Source organism: Phasianus colchicus, chromosome Z (genome assembly GCF_987193195.1).
Source record: "Phasianus colchicus chromosome Z, bPhaCol1.hap1.1, whole genome shotgun sequence".
Taxonomy (NCBI): domain Eukaryota; kingdom Metazoa; phylum Chordata; class Aves; order Galliformes; family Phasianidae; genus Phasianus; species Phasianus colchicus.
This window is the reverse complement of record NC_143476.1, coordinates 58,395,122-58,417,581: the sequence shown is the minus strand read 5'-3', so window position 1 is coordinate 58,417,581 and position 22,460 is coordinate 58,395,122. Positions and strand designations below refer to the sequence as shown.

The 22,460-nt window shown below is 40.1% G+C and overlaps 1 protein-coding gene across 2 annotated transcripts in view; it reads left to right on the top strand.

Annotated features, from left to right (window-relative positions):
* Positions 1 to 22,460, top strand: part of ADAMTSL1 (ADAMTS like 1) — a 413,510-nt gene that overhangs the window by 357,265 nt on the left and 33,785 nt on the right. For both annotated transcript variants that reach the window (XM_090131351.1, XM_090131350.1), the window contains 6 exons: positions 551 to 761; positions 7,198 to 7,377; positions 8,786 to 8,939; positions 10,246 to 11,386; positions 16,677 to 16,804; positions 21,034 to 21,162. In XM_090131351.1, coding sequence (XP_089987477.1) covers positions 551 to 761; positions 7,198 to 7,377; positions 8,786 to 8,939; positions 10,246 to 11,386; positions 16,677 to 16,804; positions 21,034 to 21,162 — 1,943 coding nt within the window. The remainder of the gene's footprint in view (positions 1 to 550; positions 762 to 7,197; positions 7,378 to 8,785; positions 8,940 to 10,245; positions 11,387 to 16,676; positions 16,805 to 21,033; positions 21,163 to 22,460) is intronic.

The window sequence follows — 22,460 nt, the reverse complement described above, 5'->3', positions numbered from 1 at the left end:
ACACAAGGGTTGACTCAGTAACAGCTTTTTACTCAGAAATTTAAGAAGGTCTTGCTGCTATTCTGTTGCATCTCTTGAGGCCTTAGCACTTCTTACCTCCACAACAGGGAAAAGTCTGTCAGGAGCCCCACATCTAGATCTTCTGGAAGAAATTCCTGCACAGGAATTCACCAGTTCTCTGATAAATGTTGCTACTAGGGTTTTTGTCTTTTGGCTAAAGACAGTAAAGAACCATCTAATCAAATCTATTCACTCTTGAAATACATTAGCCAGGCTCTGGCTCATCAAAAACTTTTAATTTAGGGCACAAAACTAATCTTACAGTATTACAGACTTAAAGTCTAAGGGCTTTTGTCAAAACTAAGAATGCAGGGGAACAGTTAATACTCTTCTTAGCCTCATCCAGCAGCTACCAGAAGGTTCACCTTGGTCAGAGAAGGAGGAATCTCTTTCATTTACTGCTTCTTCACTCCATCTGCTATTATAAAAAGAGAAAGATCAAGGTTACATTATTTTGTGCTGAAGTTTTTCTCTCCTGACCCCTTCACAGATGGGAAATTGGGAAATGGAACACCTGCAGTCTTACGTGTGGGGTTGGATTGCAGACACGAGATGTCTTCTGTTCTCACCTACTATCAAGAGAAAGTAATGAGACCGTGATTTTAGCAGATGAATTGTGCCATAAACCTAAGCCATCGCTTGTACAAGCCTGTAATCGCTTCGACTGCCCGCCCTCCTGGTATACTACAGAATGGCAAGAGGTAAGAATGTATGAGGTAATCTCGTTAATTACTGTTTAAAGTAGTCATTGAATAGATTATCAGTAAGTTGTTTTGCATTAGCCTGTCAAGAAAATTAATTTTCTGTACTGATGAACTAGTTAAAAAATTAGAAGTGTGTCTTTTTGCTTTTTAGTGAAAACTGAATTAAAGTTTTAATTGGCAAATAATGGCTGTTGCTACTTCTAAAGCAAAATTAACTGATAACATTTAATGCATAAATACCAGATGTGTTCTGTGATTAATGTGATTGATGGTCAGCTGGATTTGGATTAGTAATGCCAGGATTTCTAAGAATACAAAGCTATAAGGATCAGGAAGAAGAGGATCTGTTGATCTTGCTGAGCATTCCTTCTATTCTCATATAATTTATTTTAGAGCAATGATCTCTCCTCATCCCTCAAAGTCACAAATGAGCACTGGGTACTTCACTTTATGAAATTCATTCTTTATTACACTATTACTGAAAATTCCTATCTACACAGTGGATGTGCACAAAGCTCTTCACTAGGCAGCCTGAAATGAGTTTATTTGCTGCCATTTGGTTGCAAAAGAAAACACTTAAGCAATTCAAAAGACCTAAGGGTGCTTATGTTGGATATAATCTTCATAGGAAGAAATTACTCTGTCCCGCTGATGAGAAACAAGGGAAAAATCACTGCACAGAGGAGGTGCAAGCAAAAGGCTTATTTAAGCCTTCAGTTCTACTGGTGTAAAAATTCATTCCCTTCTATCAGAAAACCACGAGCACTTGGCATTGTACTTACATGTGACTCCCAGTCTCCATCTATAAAATCTACCCTTGACTGAGCAGCCAGGGAAATGTTAATGTAATAACCTAATGAAGCTGTTAAATCTGTGAAACTGGACTTCACAGGAGACCTCTGGATTTGGGCAGCCATCCCAGCAACCAAAATTTATGCCAGCCTGATATTCTGTCAAAGCTAGATGACTAGCCTATGGTGTTAGTCCATTGTTTAAAACAATTGAGCAATATTTCATGCCTTATTGCTAATTTGTCTACCAGTATTCACATACATCTATTTACTTAGTTGTACTTTTAAATATTACTAAACTGTACTCACACATAAATGCTGCATTTGTAAATAGCAAGTCGTTTTTTTACTAACGCACAACAAAATAAAGATATACTGTAAGGTGTGCCTGTGTTTGTTAAAAAGCCTATAGCTGGCGACAGTCCTTAGAGAAAACAGTTTTCTGCAAGTTTATTTGAACAGTCAGAAGAAGCATTCATTATAGTATACTGAAAAATTGATGCTCTGCTAAAAATGGCTGTTGGCTGTAGGCCAGTCTGGAATGTACTAAAATAGCTTCTGTGAGAAATATTTCCAGATAGACTTTTTTTCAGGATTAGAATGTCTTCCTCAGCAGCGTAAACATACACATGTCTGCCTGTCTAAAGCAGTGTTTCAGGTTTATTTTATATTTTCTTGGGGACTCTCAAATAACCAGCCTTTTTGCAGGAGATGTGGCAGATCTTAGGGAGGATGGAGCCCAATTAAATATAAAGGGCTTTAACAAACATATCAATCAGGAATTAAATTAGACAGTTCAGGTTGCATTTCATGTCTTAACCGCTCACTTCTCTGGACTGGGTGGAGACAGAGGATCTGTACTGCAGTTCACTGCTGTGGCTTAACGAAGGGCACGTTATAGCTCCTCTGCACTTTCTTCCACAAGCTTTGCAGGATGCTCTGCTTTTTAGATAACACCTCACCATATGGGCACTGAATATTTCTTGTGATTAACTTCCATTAGGAGAAAATGGCATAAGCACTGCAATTCTGCACTGAAAATAATCATCTGCCTCTGACAGGAAGAATATAGAGCTACAAAATGCAGATATCCTTCAAAACGAATTTCCATCCTCTCATTTTCTTAAAGGCTTTCTGTCTCCTTTCTCTGCACCACCACCTTCTGTAGTGTAATTTCCACCCTGTAACAAGGCCAGGCCTGGAAGTTCTGCCAAACAAGTTTCCCATGGATGACCTCCATGTAAAAACCTGCATCATCAGGACTGTGCATTGCACTGTATAATTATTACTACCACAGGACTTCTGGAGCAGGCAAGAGATGATCTGGATGAGATGTTGATAGCCAAAACTTAACTGGAGGCTAACAGTGGCTGTGCAGCAGGGATGCCACACCAGGAGGCTGCTGAAGAGGCCTGCAGACCTTGTACCTGCAGATCTTGCACAAAACTCCTATTGCCCTGGGTCCCTGAAAAATATTTCTACATGTGTGGAGAGTCGTGCAGAAAGGTGCTTTCTCATAATAAGAAAGGTACAAGCTTTATACACAATAGAAAGCAACATCTGTTCTCCTCATGGCACAGATTGAAGACATTTATTTGGTCTCATCTATGGAGCTCATCCTTCTTTTCCAAGCACTCTCTCAAAATAGATTTTCAGCAAACAAATAAACAGGAGATTAAAACTGCAATACACAGCATTTTCTCTTCTAAGACTCATTATGCTTGTTGAGGAAGGATTCTCTGAATTAAATGCCTTTAAAAGCCCTAGTGTTTCTGGCAGATAAACACAGGATAATTATCAGTGTAGTAACATTCCAAGTGATTTTTAAAATATCTCTTTGCAGATCAAGACTATGTATTTTTAAACAGTTTTATTTCTCAGCTAAATGCATTAGGATGTTAACTTGTTTTCAGTAGTATGTTGCTGCAGGAAAGTAGATGTGAGCTTTCATTTTTACAAGCCTTTGGAAATATCTGTTCTTCAGACCACAAATGGGAGACATCCATTAATAAATTTTTGTCTTTCTTTATTTTATTACTAAGTCACAGTCTGAGTCTTTTTGTCTTGCTCAGAGCTATCTTCACTCCAAAGATAATCAGAACAATAGCTTGACAACAGAGTTAGCATGGGAAAGCTCTTATCCTTTTCAGATATTTTCCTAGCTATTTTTCTCTATATTGTAAGATGTCCTTTCTAAATATACTTGTGATAATCCTTGGAAATCAGCTGAGAGAAATGCGTATTTTCCCTATGTAGATGCTCTATCTTGCTGTAGAATCACAGAATAAAATTGATTTTTGAGAGTAAAACCATAGCTTGTGCTGTTGTAGTCCCATCACCTTGAGCAGAGGGCTGTGTGAAATTAAACGGCTCACTCCTCACCTCTATCTGTAAGTAGGACTGGCTGTAGCATTACACCCTTTCAAAGATTGGGCCATTGCCAAAGGCACCTGAAGGGGAGACCATCTTCCCTGACTCCTAAACTTTGAAATTGGTGTCTTTGCCCAAATTCTGTGCAGTAAATGCATGTGAGAAGATGCACATAGGCACGCACTGAGAGATGGTTGGCTTTTCATCTCTACTTTTAGTGGTAACTATGTTAATTGTAATTTTTGCAGGCTGTTATATGAGCAGAATAGATCAAAGCAGTGATTGCTATTGGAGAAGCCAAGGCTACAGTTCTGTCAGCAATTCAGAATGAAATGTGTCAGTACTTCTACCGAAGGAGACCATGGCTGCTATGGAAAGCTCTTCTTGCCCTCACAGTGCCTACTCCCTTGCATCTCTGGAAGTGCTGTGCAGTCAACATGATGATCTGGCAAAAGCTAGGCAGAAGTATAATTGACTTTAAGCCTAGACTAACCTTCCACTCTGGCTCATTGTGCAACTGCACAAATACTTATGCTGGCATATGGGCAAAGACAGCAAACACCAGCAATGACTGGCTGGCAGAATAGGATATATGGATCATCTTCTCAGGCATCAGCCTTGTCTTATGTTTTCTTAAGCTAATTGTTGAACTAGGCAAAATTGTGTATCAGTGTGGGTAGATGCAGCTCTCAAAGTCACAGATCTCCTCTGAAAAGGATATAGGAACTGGGTGTGCTCAGACACTGTGGAAGGTAGGAATACCAGGAGACACAGTGCAAACACTTTACCTACCTGGATAGTTGAGCTGAAGCCATGGCACACCTCTCCTTCCTGTGACACAAACACCCTTCTCTATCATAATACTGCTGTGAAATCTTTCTGAACAGCAGAGAGAGAGAGAGGGAAAAAGCACATTGTTCAGATGGGATGCATCTAAATAAGGATCCTCTCAAGAATTACTGCTTCATACCATCTGTAAATCCAAACAGACGTTGCAGACATTGCTCTCATTGGTCTATTCCCTTTCAAGAAATAATGTGAGAGCTGGAAGCTTCCCCTAGAAAAAAGTCAGCAAAGATCATAGACAAATGAAAAGGTTCCAAAAGTGAAAGATGGGCACATGCACAGTTCCAGTGTAATAATCCAGTACTGTCCTAGAAGAGCATTCCTGAAGACTGGGAGGAATCTTGTTACAGTGTTTGGCTCTCTGTCATTTGGCATGGAGTTTGGTATTGAGTAGCTAGTTATTCTTCAGAGAACAAAGCAGAGCAGTGTGCGTGACTGAAGTGCAAGAAGCAAGAAAAGATCTGTTTTGTCTTAATTTTTTTTTACCTCTTAGAAATGGAAGGGCAGGGAGACTTCCTGGGATTTGTTTGACTGACAGAGGGAACATGCTTTTGTTGTGTTTATACAGTGCCTAACATATTTTGGCTCTAGTGTATGGCTGCAGTTCTTAGGCAATCTTGAAATAATATTTTTAATCATATTTTTTCGTGATCAGTTCTTTCCTCAGAATGAATTGTCCATGAATGAAATGCTGATAAATGTTTTCTTTTGCTGAAAATCGAGATACTGTCTTGAATTTTTTGAAGCTTTGATTTTTGAAGTTTTTGAGCTTTATAGCATTCTCAGTAAAATAAAAGCTTTTTTTACTCATTAAAGGGCAAACTAAAGATAAATACATTTTTCTTCATGGTGTTCAAGTTGCACTTCCATTCTGTCTTTCAAGGAAAATGTATATCCTAAAAAAAGAGGTTCATGTTGAAGTTTATACAGCAGTCTCAGAGAGGGATCTTTCATAGATTTTTTTAAATAATTCCTTTCATAGATCATAAATCATAGAATCATAGAATGACCTGGGTTGAAAAGGACCACAGTGATCATCTAGTTTCAACCCCCCTTCTATGTGCAGGGTTGCCAACCACTAGACCAGGCTGCCCAGAGCCACTTCCAGCCTGGCTAGATGTCTTTGTTTATCTTTTAATTTTTCTTCACCTGGTTTACTACTTCTTCAACATAATTCCTGTGTTGTAAACTATAAGCAACCTCTGGTAATTCCAGCATAGTGCAAGCTCTTCATCCTCCTTTGATTGGAAAAGAGATAAATGGGGTTAAACTGCCTGGAATGCACAGGAGACTCAGAAGCCTCCTGCCATCCACAGCAAAAAGTTAGTCAGAAAAAAGGGCTGAGCCACCAAGCTTACAAAAATGATTCAGGAAATCTATTAAATCTGCTTATTCAAAATTTCCTGCCCTGCATGAGTAGAAAATGGATACAGAGGGGGGATATTTACATTAAGGAGAGAGGGGAGGTGGGTTCTCTGGATATTAATCAGCCAGATTTAGTTTTACTCAAATAAACCTTCCTCCTTACCTTTTGGAAAGAGCACGCACCGCTGTCATGACAGCCATAAATATAAAAGGGCTGCGTGGTTATTTAATCGTTTATTATACTAACCTTATAAACCAATTGTTGAGGCCAACAGCAGATTGCAGCTGGAATACAGCTTTCACATGATTTAAAAATGAGAGAAATGCTGCACTGCAAGAAGTCTTCAAGGACAGGAATTCAAGTCTGGACAGTTTAGTTTTGAACTGCACTGGTAACAGACCTCATGACATTCAAAAATGAGATATAAGAAAATTACCAACGGAAGAAAAGGCAAAGTGATAAACTAGGGAAACTTACTTATCACACTCAATGTGTGTAGATTTGTTTTTCTCACTAACGCAAACTCTTTTTTAATACGCTGAATTTGAATAAATATTTAGACCATAGCTATTGTTATCTAATATGCATAATAAAATCCTGGAAATGAATAAGGTCTTGAACTGACTTCTTCTGAAGGAGACATTTCCATACTCTCTCACCCTGCCAGTAGCACAGTTGGAGCTCAGACAGAAACGCTTGAATCTAGATCCTCCACATCCTTTGCAAGCACCTGATTTTCCAGTTGACAGATAGAGGAAAGGGCAACTTTTCTTCCTCCATGTTGCATTTCTGTACAAATTTCTGAAAACAAAATCTTTCAGAAATGCTGAAGCAGGTTTTGTTTGCTTGTTTTTCATTTTATCAAAATATTTTTTTTCCACTTCCCAAAATATTTTTGACATTTTAAAGAGAAATCTGCTTTGGCATCTCTGATATTTTTTGTTATATTTTCTGCTTGTCTAGGACTAGGTGTTGATTTCTACAGAAACTCATTACTAATTTTTGCTGCAATTTGACGTAGTGCAAGTGTGATGCAAGGTGACTGACTCTTTTCTCCCAGTGTTCACAGACATGTGGAGGTGGTGTCCAGAAGCGAGATATACTTTGCAAGCAGCGTCTGGCAGATGGAAGCTTGTTAGAGCTGCCAGAAACATTTTGCTCCATGCCGAAGCTGATTTCCCAGCAAACCTGCAAAAATGAGGACTGTCCTAATGAGTGGCTTCTTTCTGACTGGTCACAGGTATGCTGTTTATATGCATGAATATTGTGCTGGTTTTGGTGATTATGTTTCTCAGTCACATGGGATGAAGGAACCAAAAGTGTTCAGACTGCACAAGGCCTACTGTGCCTAGTTTTCCTGTAATCTGTACTTAATATTCTAGTAGGTGCTGTAATAATCAATAGCTTGGTGGTTATTACCTCATCTCTACTACAGATGTGGTTTAGCCTTCCAACCAGAACAATTTATGCCTTCTTTCTGGCATAAACACAATCCGTGCTCAAAACAATAAATTCCTGCCTCTGTGCATATGTTCATCCAAGACACTCATGAAGTGTAATCTTCACTCCTTCAGGCTTAGTGCTTTTCCTTCCCAAAAAGAGGAGGGAAGGCAAAGTTAAGAGAATTATTTCAGTCTTTTGTAGGTATACCACTGTCATCTCTGTCAGGCCTGTCACTCTTGGACTCTAATTTTGTATTGTTAGCTGGTTCCTTCCTTCCTTCAATTTAAGGAGGGCCAAAAAAGCGTCTTTCTACCAAAGTCTTGCATTCCCAGAGTTCCTTTCTAGTTCCATATGACTTAAGAAAAAATTCCTTTACATATTTGACAGCAAAAAGGAAAACATAATTTAATATTTTAATGCCAGTAAGCATGAAAAACACTCCCCCTTTTGCAATCTAATCTCTACTCTCTTTGTTTTCCTTCATGCAAAGAGGTAGAAAGTACCTTAATCCTGAAAGAAACACCAGTCACCTCATAGAGCCTGCCTGTAGCCTTAATGTGATGGTCTATCTTGACATTTTATTCAAATAAGCAATTAAACTCATGAAGTCTGCATTAAGACACACCCATTCAGGCACTGAAGATGGCAATTCTATTCCTAATCATCTTTCCTTCACGCAACGTGGTTTATGTTTATATCCATGCAACTCATATTTCTGTATGTTTGCACACTTTAAAATGAAATCTGACTTCACTCTCCTCACCATTTGTCTTAAAGTCTGCCTTTTTTCTCTTTTTATCCTCAGTTTCTTTTCTCCCTCTCACTCCATCTCCAATGTGGTTCACAAGTGTGTGTTACCTTGTAGGTACAGGATCTACAGCAATGGGTTTGTATCCCTTACAGGCCTTCCCCCTGCTTGCCAGCACTTTTACATGTGGACAGCCCTGTGCAATCCAGTTTATTCTCAATTACTATGATGCTGTATACACAAGTATGAAATAAAATAAGCCTGCTCAAATTCTTCCAAGCTGTGGCACACCTATGCACTGAGCACTATAGTTTAATATTAAAGGGTTTGAACTCTTTTCCATGGATATCACAACTGATAACTACTAGGCTGAAGTAACTCAGTATCTGAAACACACAGTCATCATTTCTAGTAGATCTGTAAACATCATCCCTAATGTTTGTCATTCTGTTTGCAGTGTTCAGTGAGTTGTGGAGAGGGGACCCAAAGTCGAAATGCTATTTGCAGAAAGATGCTGAAAACTGGGGGTTCTGTTATCATCAATTCCTCCCTGTGCCCACCTCTGCCATTCTCATCCTTGCTCAGGCCCTGTGCACTAGCAACCTGTGCAAGTAAGTGAAAAATAAATTTAGGAGTGTATGGGGAAAGGGGGCTTGAATATCCATCACTAGGAAATTCATACAGTCACATGCTTCATAACATTCTTTTGCACTAGTGTTGCTCAGTATTTGTGGAGTGGCTACTGCACCTCAGTTTTTCTATGAGCCACAATATTCTTTTTAACAATAAAACAAGTCACTGGATAAAATTTATAAATCTTAGTGTGGAGTTGAGTCTGAACCAATGTGCTGGAAAGAAATTAGTCCTTTCTGGAAGAACTGGCTCAAAATTCTGTTCCAAATCTAGATCTAGATTTCACAGCTGCAATGTAGAGTCTTAGAAATGCTGCATAGCAGCCTGAGCTACAAACAGACACTCTGCTAGGATAGCAACAAAGAAAATACTTGGTAAGGGATTTTTTTTAAGGTAACTTAGGATAAATGTTTCATTTTGTCATTCAGACCCCTATGTGACTTGGAATTCCTAAGGAATCATGCAACATAGGTTGCATGTATTTCATGTTGTTATTCCATGCCTTTTCTTTTTCTGTTGCCCTTCACAAGAAGTGAAGGGTCTCCCTGTATGATCTTTCCTAGCTTGCAGTAAGACAGCTGGATATATGTGAAAGATTGAATGGCAACTCTGCTTCAGCTTAGAGCAGACTATGAACTCTGAAACCTATTAAATGTTCGTTGTGTCGGGGAGAAAGTAAGAATTCAAAATTCACATTCAGAACAAATGATAGGGCCAAATGTGGTGTAGTATTCACTAACAGGACACCTATGCTATTTTGTTTAGTGCTTTGTAACACAAATATCTGTCATAAAGGTCTGGAAACAGAACTAATGCACTTTGATAGTGTCTCCCCAGTATTTTTAATTTTATTCCATACAGTTTTGTTCTGCTCAATATTATTCCTTAGTTAGCAGTACTTTCAGTCCTCTTTACTCATGAGATCTGCAAGACTGTGTTGTGTTTCCAATCTGGGATGGTAAACATTCATTTATTTATTTATTAAACAATAGTCTTCACTGAAATATGTTAATAGCAAGAACTACCTTTACACTGGATTTTGCTCCTTTTCATAAAGTTCTTGGTTCTCGCACGTAGGCTTCTGCATGCATCATGGGCAGGACTACTTTTGCATTCCTGAAGTGAGTCTTGTTCTTCTTACTGTGATTGTCCCAGCTTAATGTTCAGCAGCTGGTGGCCAGTTTCTCCCATTGTCATCTAATGGGTCAAATGCTGCCAGCATCAAAGTAAACTGCTTGTTTTGCTTAATGGTACCACATACTAATAGTATTAATGATATTTCAGGGCACAACAGGCCAGCTCATAAGCAAAGTCCTCATATTGTGGCCGTAAAGAAAGTTTACATCCAGACAAGGAAGCAGAAGAAGCTACACTTTATTGTGGGTGGGCATGCCTATCTGCTGCCCAAAACCTCTGTTATTCTCCGATGCCCCACAAGGAGGTTCCGGAAGTCAATGATCTTCTGGGAGAAGGATAACAAGAGGCTCATCAGCTCAGCTCACATCACCATTGCACCCTATGGGTACATGAAAATCCATCGTTTGAGGCCTTCAGACACTGGGATATATACCTGCATAGCAGGGCCAGCCCGGGAGCATTTTGTAATTAAACTAATAGGAAGCAACAAAAATCTCATTGCTGGGCAGCCAGCTGGCATTAGGGAGGAAGAGGCCATGAGAAAGTCCGGTCTAAATGAAGCCTTGCGAACACAGGAGAAACATATCAATGGGATTCTCTTCAATGGAAGCAAGACTGAAAAGCGAGGGCATCTTGCTGACCCTAGTGGCTGGTATGACAATATTGTCTCAAGGTTGCTACAGCACAAGGGCTGGCCAGGGGGAAATCTGGAGTTCCGGGAAGCCCAGGAGTCCACAGAGAGAAATGTGTCCTCAGAGGAAGACCAGAGCCAGGAGTATAGCCTGCCATATACTATGGTCACAGATCAGAAACGGTTGGATGATATCATAAGGAATTTGTCTCAGCAACCTGAGGAGCTTAAAGATATTTACACTGAGCAGATTGTTGTACAGTTGGCTCATGAGATTTTCAAGAGCCACTTGGAGCATCAGGAATCTGTCCTCAAAGCATCAAGACGAAGAGTTGATTCAGCTTCCATGGAATACCCTTTCCACAGACATGTTTCTGGATTTACCAGCTCCTTGAGGACATCATCTGCTGAAGCATTTCTTCCCACCTCTATGAACCCAACGAATGGCTTGCACAGCCCTCATCAAAAGCCTGCCATCCTCCGAAAGATTTCAGCAGCACAACAGCTTTCTGCTTCAGAGGTTGTCACCCACCTGGGACAGACAGTGGTTCTAGCCAGTGGCACACTGAGTGTGCTGCTTCACTGCGAAGCAGTGGGAAACCCAAAGCCCACCATCAGTTGGGCTAAGAATGGAGAGGAGGTGAAATACAATGATAGGTAAAATAAATTATTTAACTTTTAAGAAAACAGCTAACATTTTTACTCTTCAGTTTCTATGTTTTAAGGCCAGTCAATCCTACAGGCAAAACCACTTTTTGCTGTAGTCTGATTTCACAGCTGGAAGAAGGGCTTATAAATGTAGTGGCAAGCAGGGCAGTGTAACTGCAGCAAGGTCTAGATGCTGACTCAGTCTGGTATGGCAATCCAGACTTACTTTTGTTTTAGTAAATAAAGTTATTTTAAAGTATGTAAATAAATAAGTTCTTAGTGCAGTCAAAAAAAAAACACTCCAAGTCTGGAGGCTGAGAGCTTTGCTGTGCTTTCCTATGTGAAGGTAGAAATTTCTGATATGAAGATTGGTTTTGGTGTACATTGATGATATCTGGGTTATTTTCAGATTTTAGAGCTAATCCACAGGATAGATAGGGCTGTTTTGTGAATCTCTCTGGCATTGTTTTAGATTGGTTCCAGATTCAGAAGGATATTTTTGAAGTATACATTTTCATTACTGATCACAGAGGTACAGAGGTACTTGAAATTAAATATGGAATTTAATTTTCTGTCAACCATCCTGCAGTACTGTTCCCTGGGGAAGGGTTCATCCTCTGTGTTCATTCATCTGCAAGAACAAACAAAAAGAGACTGTTCCAATTCCAGTTGTATACTTACCTGTGTTCATACCATACATTTCGCTCACGTATACACTTCAGATTTTTCTACTTTTGTGCTGTTCTGTGAGGAGGTGGTATGTAAGTATAGAAAGGTAAAGTGTGGATGAAGCAGTGGTATTAGCTGACATGATTACAGTGAAACAGTCCAAGGATCTGCTAGGAGCAATTTCTGCACAGGATGGTAACCTCTGTTAAGACATCTGAGTGGGTCATCTTCAGATGAAAAGAGACAAAGTAAAAATTAGTTCACAATTGCAGTGCTTATGAATTGTCAGTGCAATCTTGATTTAGTGAAGATAAATTGCTTCTTCTGCATAGTTGTATGATTAGTTTACTAGTTTCTTTCTCACTTTGGCAGCCTAGCAATTCCATAATCACTGCTTTCTCTAATGTACTAAATTTTCTGGTTCTTTTCTCTCTTTCTATGTCTGATGGCTATTCAGTATAATAGGATTCACATTAAAAAATGGAAACTTTTGCAGGGGAAAGGGAGACAAAGAGCAGGAATGTATCTCTTAGAGAAATCACATGCAATCTTTATTGAGACCTAGACCTATCATATCACTTTATTTGGCCATACTCCTGTAAAAATATATTCTTGGCCCCCCAAAAGTTGCATATATAAACGTTCACTGCCATTGATTACATCCTGTTGGAACAGTGCCATTAAGGGATTTTTTTTCTCTATTTGAAATGATTGAAAGGGAAGTGAAGTTACATAGAGTCCGTGTGTTGTTAACTCTGGACACTGTGCTCATGAGAAAATTACACATTCATCTCACAGCGTATAAGCAGCCATAGCGTAGCTACAGACTTATTTTTGTTCAGTTGGTGACAAAACAGTTATGGTTTCTGAACTTTTAGTTTTAATTATATATTTTTTTATTTTACATTGCCTTTCTTTTCCATTCAGTTTGGCTGATATAGGATTAAGCTATATGCTGCACTTCTGAATAACCAGTCAACTACGTTAGCTTAAATTTTCTATCATAAAGACTCAATAAAGCATGGTTTATTTGCAGGTTAGTGGCATTAATCATTGACCCCTCTTCTTTAATGATTGAGGCTTTTATCAAGCCTAAGGATTTTATCAAATTCTTTATTCATCAGTCATATTTCCACCAGTTTTTTTGGGTAGGGAAAAAAATGAGCAGTGCTTTGAGCTTCAGAGATACTCAGCATCTTAGAGTTAACCTTAGAGTTAATGCAAGTTTAGAAATTACAGTGCATATAAAAACTGGTTTATGAATGTTTTTCTGGGTTCTTCACAGCTGTGCTCTGGCTTTGGTTCAAAATGCTTTTACTGGTTGCCAGTCAGCTGTGTAAATGAAAGCCACAGTTTAAGCAGTCTCCCACTGTATAGCAGCATGCTGCAAGGTCATCTATGTGTGGTGGTGCATGGTAAGCTTGAGCTGTCTGTCAGCTCTGCAGTTTGTCTTCTTTGTGCTCTGCCATCCTCTGCCTGAAAAAAAGGAACTCAAGCTCTACTGAGACTCTGGTTGTATATGTTTTGTGCTGATTTTTAGAGGATAAGCTACCATTTTTTAGGGTAGATGATGGCAATCTGTAGCGTGTATTATCTCATATGAGATGAAGCCACTGTCACAAATCGCAGTGTGGATGTTACCATGGATGTTGCCATGATGACATGGCAAGGTGTCACAGGAATGAATGACCTTCCATTACTTATTTCAATGAGCAGTGCAATCCACCCTAAAAGTAATTATGACTCCTACTGCGTTGCTCCACTTGCAAAAAATGAATTTATTTAGCTTTAGTCTCTGTACTGGCACAACAAAATGTAACATACTCCCAACAAAAGTGTTCACTTTCACTTTTCAGTAGAACAAAAGCTGTGTGGTTCCAATTAAAGATCTTTGACTTCAGTCTGTGTATTCAGTGTGAATGCATAAATAAAACCTCTTTTTAGGTCAAAGTGTCAGGTAGATAACAGCATCTATTCTGAGTGCAGCTTCAGAGCATGCTAGTATCTATCCCAAAGCCTGAAGAATTCTATAAATGCTGGAAAATATTTCATTTCCAAAAGAATCAGATTACTTTCCTTAGAAAACTATTTTAAATGTGAAAATATTTGGGGGATTTGTGCTTTGTTCAGTGAGCATGGTAAGACATATCTCTTCCTTTCTTCCATGAGTGCTGCAGTTTCCATCAGTGGAAACCCTTTGGTATTTGGTAACTGAACATTTCTAAAAGAGCAGTGTATTTTTGCAGTAGATGCGAGAAGAATCTAAATAATAGTTAGTACAGAGTCTGAGCTAGGTGCTTGCTAGATGCTGTCTGAATTAGTCACTGATCTAGGTCATGTACAACATATTTTTTTTGTCTTGAAGACAATGCAATGTGGAGAAACTGAGATGAGACTGATTAAACATTAAGCTGTATTATTTTAAGTCCATAAATGAGATTCTGAAGACACAGTGGTGACAGAAAGAATTGCTGCAGCTGGTATTTTTTACACTGCTGACAAGCAACTGAAAACCTAACAAAAATAGCAGTCTATGAGCAAATAGGGAAACCAGCCAAAAATCATTCTATACAAAGGGGGACAACAAAGGATCTACTTTCAAGAAAAGCAGCTATGCCAAATTGTGACACACAAATAACAGAATTATTGAAAAGAAGAGGACCTTTATTTTCTAGAGAAGGACATTAAAAGTAGATTGAAAGGGTGATAAGTTAGGTCTGTTTTGGAGTTTGTATTTTTAAAACCTGTTGTCTATATGGCCTATTTCTATTCCTAAAAAAAAAAAAAAAAAAAAAAATACTGAGTTTTGGAATCACTTAAAGTACCAGAGATTTTCATCAGCAGCACTGATTAACAGCAAATAAATTATCTTTTGTGTTTTTCACAGTGTAATATTAAGAATTGTCTTTTCTCAATCTGGAGGAACTTTTCTAAATGTATTTTTAGTTGTTCATGTTTATTTGATGTAGAATGGACTGGTCAGCCCTGGCAGAATATTTGCACAAATGCACAGTTATAACTATTATAAACAAGTATAATATACATGGGGTAAATTCTAAAATTCTATGTAGAGACAGGACAAGTAAATATTATACAAAAAAAAATTTACCTGGGAGATACTGATGCATGCTAACAGAAGATTTGTAATTAAAGAAATGCTGGCCGCTAGCATTGTGAGCAGCAGTTAACTAGAAATCTCCTTTTGACTCTCCTGAGTAGCCAAAAAAAAAAAAAAAAGAGCCTTGATATAAGTGTGCAGGGGATTATTTCCACCTCTGTGGCTTTTTTGCTGTGCATGCAAAGATGCAACTTTAGAAATGGTTAATGCTTGTTTTGTAAATGTGCATTTTACTAGGTACTTGCAAAACTTGGTTGACATAAGGCAGCTCTCTCCTCTTACTATTGATGATGATGATGATGATGATGATTATTATTATTATTATTATTATTATTATTATTCAGAAAAGGGTCAAAAAAGAATTTCAACTAAATTCCTTTAATTCCTTTTCTATAATATATTTTGATGGATAGCCCTAATCTGGTTAGCTACCACCCACAGTGTTTTGCGAGATCAAGTATCTCCTATTTTTCTAGACAAGAAGACAACAGTTCTTATCTAAGGAGGTTTGGGAAAGAAGCTGATCAGTTCCAAGATCTGAGAGTGGACTTTTTTTGCTTGTGTTTGGTAGACATCTTCCTCCCCTACTTTCACTCTTATCACTGTCAATCACAGCTGCAGCTAAGAAGTTTACGTGGAACAACTGTTTAAAATTTCTGATGAGAAATTTAATTTATCTTTATGATTTAGCAACAGTTTCAGCTACAGATTAAAAGCAATAATCACAATATGTGTAAAATGAGAGTATGTGAACACTGATGAGAGCCCACAGCCTGAATTCTTGCTTATACATCAAGAACTCATGAAGTTTTATCACTATAAAAACTGACTATGAACAGAAACAGTTAATCACAGCCCTAGGACTGTATTCATCCCACCTAGCTATGGGCAGTGCACTGATACCACATTCTCAGACCTCTTATTGGCAGAGACAGTTGGTTCATCCCAAGGAGGTGATGAGTATTATTTTCTGTCTTCACTGCAGTAGTAACAAAGCTACTAAGTTTAAACAGACTGCCTACCAATCTAAGAACCTGGAGTGTATTTCAGACTTTGGTACTAACTTGGAGCTTATAAAACTTTATTCTGCCCAGCTTTAGGGCGTTGTATAACTTCTTTTGCAATATGATGTCTTTTTGTTTACTATTGCTAATCCTGCTTTGCCAAACTGGAAGACAGAGAGGGTAGGCAACTTGACTGATACCACATATGAAGTAACACGGCAGAGGAGGAGGTTTCACATGCCACAGATGGATGTCCTAGGCACTGGGCAATCTTTCTCAAATACACATAGTAACAGTAGCAGTAGTGGGAATTAGGCTAAAATTTAGTTTTAGTAATCACAACTCACAGCTGCAATGTAGGATTTTGAATTAATTAATTGTATTTTAAATATAGTCTTAAGGCTTGACCTGTAAAAAAGATAAAATCATGTGAATATGTAAAAATCCAACTAAATATATTCATTCTGACACAAACTGAGACCTTTACCTCCTTTCTGCTTTACTCTAGGATGCTACTTCAGCCTGATGACTCCTTGCAGATTCTAGCACCTGTGGAAGCTGATGTGGGTTTCTATGCTTGCAACGCATCTAATGCTCTGGGATCTGACTCTGTGTCCATTGCTGTCACTCTAGCAGGTAATAATTCACTTATTTTGATAGCACAGTGGTCCCTGCCACTTGTGTGATTCTGAACAGAAATAGTTTGCTGGGGAACAGATGGGTCTGGAAGATGGGTGGGGAAAGTGAATTGACAGAGTTACTTAGTTGTAAAAACAAAACCCTGAGTCACAATCCTACTTTCACAGACAGTTCATGAGATCTGCGTTTCTACGAGAGATCGATGCTTTTTCTCACTTGCTAAGTTGGAAGGGCATTCTCAAAACAGTGCTTATCCTCTTTATTCTCAATTACAAGCAGCGCATTCCGAGCTGTCCAATTTGTATGCTTTGTTTTAAACCTGTTGCTGGTCTTTTCAAGTTTGACAGACTCAAGAACTTATTCAGATACAAGTTTAGGAAACTTGCAAAATACTAATGCAGGAGAACTAGCCCCATGTCAGATCATGCCCTGTATTGTGGCAAAAACATGACTAACGCTCTCCATTGCTGGTTAACAAAATATTAATTTCTGAGTTTATATTTCACTAGTAACAGTTCAGTTCTACTAAAGACTAAATAATCTTTGTTAGTTTAGATGGCAGTGCTAGGGAAGCCCCACACAAATAAAAGACAGGAAAAAAATGGAAGTAGTGCATAAATGCAGCTTCTAAAAAAGCAGGTTATTAGGCATTGTCAGCAGCCTCACAACCACATCAGGATTGGAGTACCAGGAACACAGCAGCAAACATGAATTAGAAGCTATTGAGTAAAGACAAAGGGATAAATGAGAGTTGCAGTTAAGGACTGTGACAAGACAGATTGCAAAGAAGCAAGATCCTACTTGTCACAAAGACAAAAGGAAAAAATATTAGCAATGCTAGAAAGCTAATTAACTTTTCATACTTGCCCATTTCATTGTGCCCACTCCAGAATGGGGAAACAGTTGGAGGTCTCCACTGTATATACACATATGGTTTTTTACGCCAAACACAGAATTTCAAATTGGACAAACATGAAGAAAATCTAAGTATGCAGCTACAGATAGCACTGAAGTTCTCGCAATTAGTAAGCCAACCAGAAAGAGGCTGCCTTCTGTCCCATAGAAGGAAAACATCAGAATCACTCAAGGCAGAAAAGAAAGAGCTATTTATTACATATAGACAAAACAAGAAACTGATCTTTTTGCACTATTGCAGATCAGGAATAGCTTTGTTGAAGCCAGGACATCAGGGCATTGGTGTTGCTGCTAAGGTACTGCAATGATATACTAGGAACAAGTGAACAACAATTTCTTTTCCATCCTTAATGATTCTATGATTCTATGTTTCATCTGAAAATACAGCACTGAGATGAAAACACCCCAACCCTATACCATTTAAAGCAGTGTTGTCATACTATGCCCATTCTGCCAACACAGAATCATAGAATCACAGAATGACCAAGATTAAATAAGACCTCCAAGATCATCCAGTCCAACTGTTCACACATCATCAATATTTCCCGCTGAACCATGTCCCTCAGTACAGCATCTAAATGATTCTTGAATACCTCCAAGGTCAGTGACTCCACCACCTCTCTGCAAAGCCCATTCCAGCACCTGGCCAGTCTTTTGCATAAGCAGTTTTTCCTAACATCCAACCTGAATCCACAGACAGAGGGTGGTCATCAATGGCTCTATGTCCAGGTGGAGGCCGGTAACAGGTGGTGTCCCCTAGGGGTCTGTCTTGGGACCGGTGCTCTTTAACATCTTTATCAATGACATCGATGATGGAATCAAGTGCACCCTCAGCAAGTTTGCTGATGACACCAGGCTGAGTGGTGCGGTCAACACGGTTGAAGGAAGGGATGCCATTCAGAGGGACCTCGAGAGGCTAGAAAGGTGGGCCTGGGTGAACTTAATGAGGTTCAACACGGCAAAGTGCAGAGTTTTGCACTTGGGCCGGAGGAATCCCAGGCATCCCTACAGACTGGAAGGAGTGGTCCTTGAGAGCAGCCCTATGGAGAAGGACCTGGGGGTCTTGATAGATGAAAAACTTAACATGAGCCACCAGTGTGCCCTTGTGGCTTGGAAGGCAAATGATATCCTGGGCTCCATCAGAAGAGGGGTGGCCAGCAGGGACAGGGAGGTGATTGTTCCTCTCTATTCTGCTCTTGTGAGGCCCCATCTGGAGTACTGCGTCCAAGTGTGGAGCCCCCACTACAAGAAAGACAGGGAGCTGTTGGAGAGGGTCCAGAGGAGAGCCATAGAGATGATCAGGGCACTGGAGCACCTCCCCTATGAAGACAGGCTGAGGAAGCTGGGCTTGTTCAGCCTGGAGAAGAGAAGGCTGTGGGGTGACTTCATTGCAGCCTTTCAGTACCTAAAGGGAGCCAACAAACAGGAGGGGAATCAACTCTTTGAAAGGGTAGATAACTGCCAGACAAGGCAAAATGGTTTTAAGTTGAGGGAGGGAAGATTTAGGTTGGATGTCAGGGAGAAGTTCTTTACAGAGAAAGTGGTGAGGTGTTGGAACAGGCTGCCCAGAGAGGTTGTAGATGCCCCATCCCTGGAGGTGTTCAAGGCCAGATTAGATGGGGCCCTGGGCAGCCTGGTCTAGCATTAGGTGGGAAGGTTGGTGGCCCTGCATGTGGCAGGGGGGTTGGAGATTCATGATCCTTGAGGTCCCTTCCAACCCTGGCCATTCTGTGATTCTGTGATTCTGTGAATATCCTCTGGTTCAACTTGAGGCTATTTCCTTTAGTCCTATCACAGTTACATGGCACCTCTCTTCAGCTAGTTGTAGAGAGCAGTGTCACCCCTGAGCCTCCTCTCCTCCAGACTGAACAATCACAGCTCCCTCAGCCATTTCTCATAAAGTTTATGCTCCAGACTCTTCACCAGCTTTGTTGCCCTTCTCTGAACACAATATAGGGCCTCAGTGTCTTTTTTGAAGTGAGGGGCCCAAAACTGAATGCAGTACTCAAGGTACAGCCTCACCAGGGCTGAGTTCAGAGGGATGATCACTTCCCTGATCCTGCTGGCAGCACTATTTCTGATACAAGCCAGAATGCCATTGACTTTCTTGGCCACCTGGGCGCACTGGTGGCTTATGTTCAGCCAAATGTCAACCAACACCCACAGGTACATTTCTTCTACACAGTCTTCCAGCAACTCTGCTCCAAGATTGTAGCATTGCATGGGCTGTTGAGGCAAATATGTGGAATCCAGCACTTGGTCTTACTGAACTTCAAACCATTGACCCCAGCCCAGCTGTCCAGCCTGTCCAGATCCCTGTTCAGGGCCTTCCTACTCCCAGGCAGATCAGTACTTCTGGACAACTTGGTGTCAAGTCTCGTCTTGTCTGCAGAGCATTTTGGTTGGAACGGAGGGCTGCCTTAACATAAGTATGCCACCTCTACTGCTGTATTCCCTTCTCTCTAAGGTGAACCTGAGTGTCTCTGAACTGTTTTGTGTCATAGTGGCATGCCTCTACAATTCCCTTTCAGTATAAGTTGCAGAAGACCACTAGAACTGCTGATGGTTTGTGGTTCCATAGCAAACTCCATATAGACAGGTACAATAAATAGTGTGGGAAAGCCTTGACGCACTTGTTCACAGTCATCAATTTTGAAAGCGCATTGAAAACAATCTGATTGGTTTGTTGCATATGAGGCAAGTATCTTTGTTGAAGATAAATAGTGATTAAAACATTCACTAACAGCTTTAGATAAAGCAAAACTAGTTATCTGATAGAGATGAGCTTTCTCAACTTATTATTATGAGAAAACTTTTCATTTATGGTCAAGTCTTCCCAATCCCACTCTTTCATCATAAGTTAAAGAAAACATGATTGATGTGTAGAAACAGCTTATGTGTTTCTCTACATCGTCTGCACTGCTAAGGGAACATTAGTCACCTCTCAAGATTCTTTGTCATCCTATGTTTGGCCTTTGGCAAATGGTGATATTCTAGTTGCAGCATCAGGCAAACATCTTATTACATTTCCATTTGTACTGATGTTTATTGATTCAGCTGGTTCTCACATTGTCCGCATGGCTTTAACGCTCTTCTTCCTTTGCACTATTCTTTCTCTTTTTTCCCTCTCTCAGAACAGATTTTCTGATGGAATTCAATGCTTTTATATTTTAAAGAGTAGGTGGGCTCATACTCCAGCATTGTCCCTTATCCATCCTGTCCTGTGCAGCTGTTTTCATAAAGTGTACTGACCATCTGGCCTCTGGTTCAGTATGCTGAGTCTGCTAAACCGTGGTCCTTCTTTTATACAGGAAAACCACTAATAAAGGCATCAAGAGCTACTGTGATCAACACTGAATTGCCTGCTGTCACTGCTGATATTGGAAGCACAGTGAAAACAATCCAAAGAACAAATGTTACCATTAGCTGCCAGGTTGCAGGTGAGAAATGACTTGGTCTTGTGTGCTATGCTTTCGGTTATGCAGTTCTTTGCTAAATTTGTCTCTGGGTGCAACGCAAGCTGTGTTAAATCACAAGGTCTTTGTAGGACTCAGACAAATTTTTCTGCTTCCAGTAACTCCTAGCATAGAAGTTGCCCTCCTTCTTAACAATTCCATCAAGAACAGTGTAGAAAGATTCTTAAGAAAATCAGTCTGGGGCAGAATGGCAAGTCTCTTCGTCAGAATTACACAGCTTATTGTAGTTGCAACAAAACAGATTGGCCTTCTTACCTGTTGAGAGTGTTTGGGGAGAATATAGAAAAAAGTCCAACTCATTTCCTCATTGATTGGACTCTTCAAGTACACTGAGAGACCTGGTAAATGTCTAAAGACCCAGCGTCAGATCCTTAATTCATTACACTTTCATGTATAATACAGTCAGAAAGAGGAGAAGGAAGCAGCTTACAAAACACAAAGGGAGCTGTGCTCAGTGTTGCACAAACATCTGCTATGTATGACTGCATGACGTTTCTTGCTTTACTTTCTCATCTAGCATCTACTTCAGATGATAGCAAATAAGTATCTGCACTACAAACTTACAAATGTCCTGCTTTCTTTATGGCTCCAAGCTGAGTGGTGCGGTTGACACAGTTGAAGGAAGGGATGCCATTCAGAGGGACCTCGAGAGGCTAGAAAGGTGGGCCCGGGTGAACTTAATGAGGTTCAACACGGCAAAGTGCAGAGTTTTGCACTTGGGCCAGAAGAATCCCAGGCATCCATACAGACTGGAAGGAGTGGTCCTTGAGAGCAGCCCTGTGGAGAAGGACCTGGGGGTCTTGATAGATGAAAAACTTAACATGAGCCAACGGTGTGCCCTTGCGGCTCAGAAAGCAGATGGTATCCTGGGCTCCATCAGAAGAGGGGTGGCCAGCAGGGACAGAGAGGTGATTGTTCCTCTCTATTCTGCTCTTGTGAGGCCCCATATGGAGAACTGCGTCCAAGTGTGGAGCCCCCAGTACAAGAAAGACAGGGAACTTTTGGAGAGGGTCCAGAGGAGGGCCATGAAGATGATCAGGGCACTGGAGCACCTCCCCTATGAAGACAGGCTGAGGAAGCTGGGCTTGTTCAGCCTGGAGAAGAGAAGGCTGCGGGGTGACCTCATTGCAGCATTTCAGTACTTATAGGGAGCCAACAAACAGGAGGGGAATCAATTCTTTGAAAGGGTAGATAACAGCAGGACGAGGGGAAATGGTTTTAAGTTGAGGGAGGGAAGATTTAGGTTGGATGTCAGGGGGAAG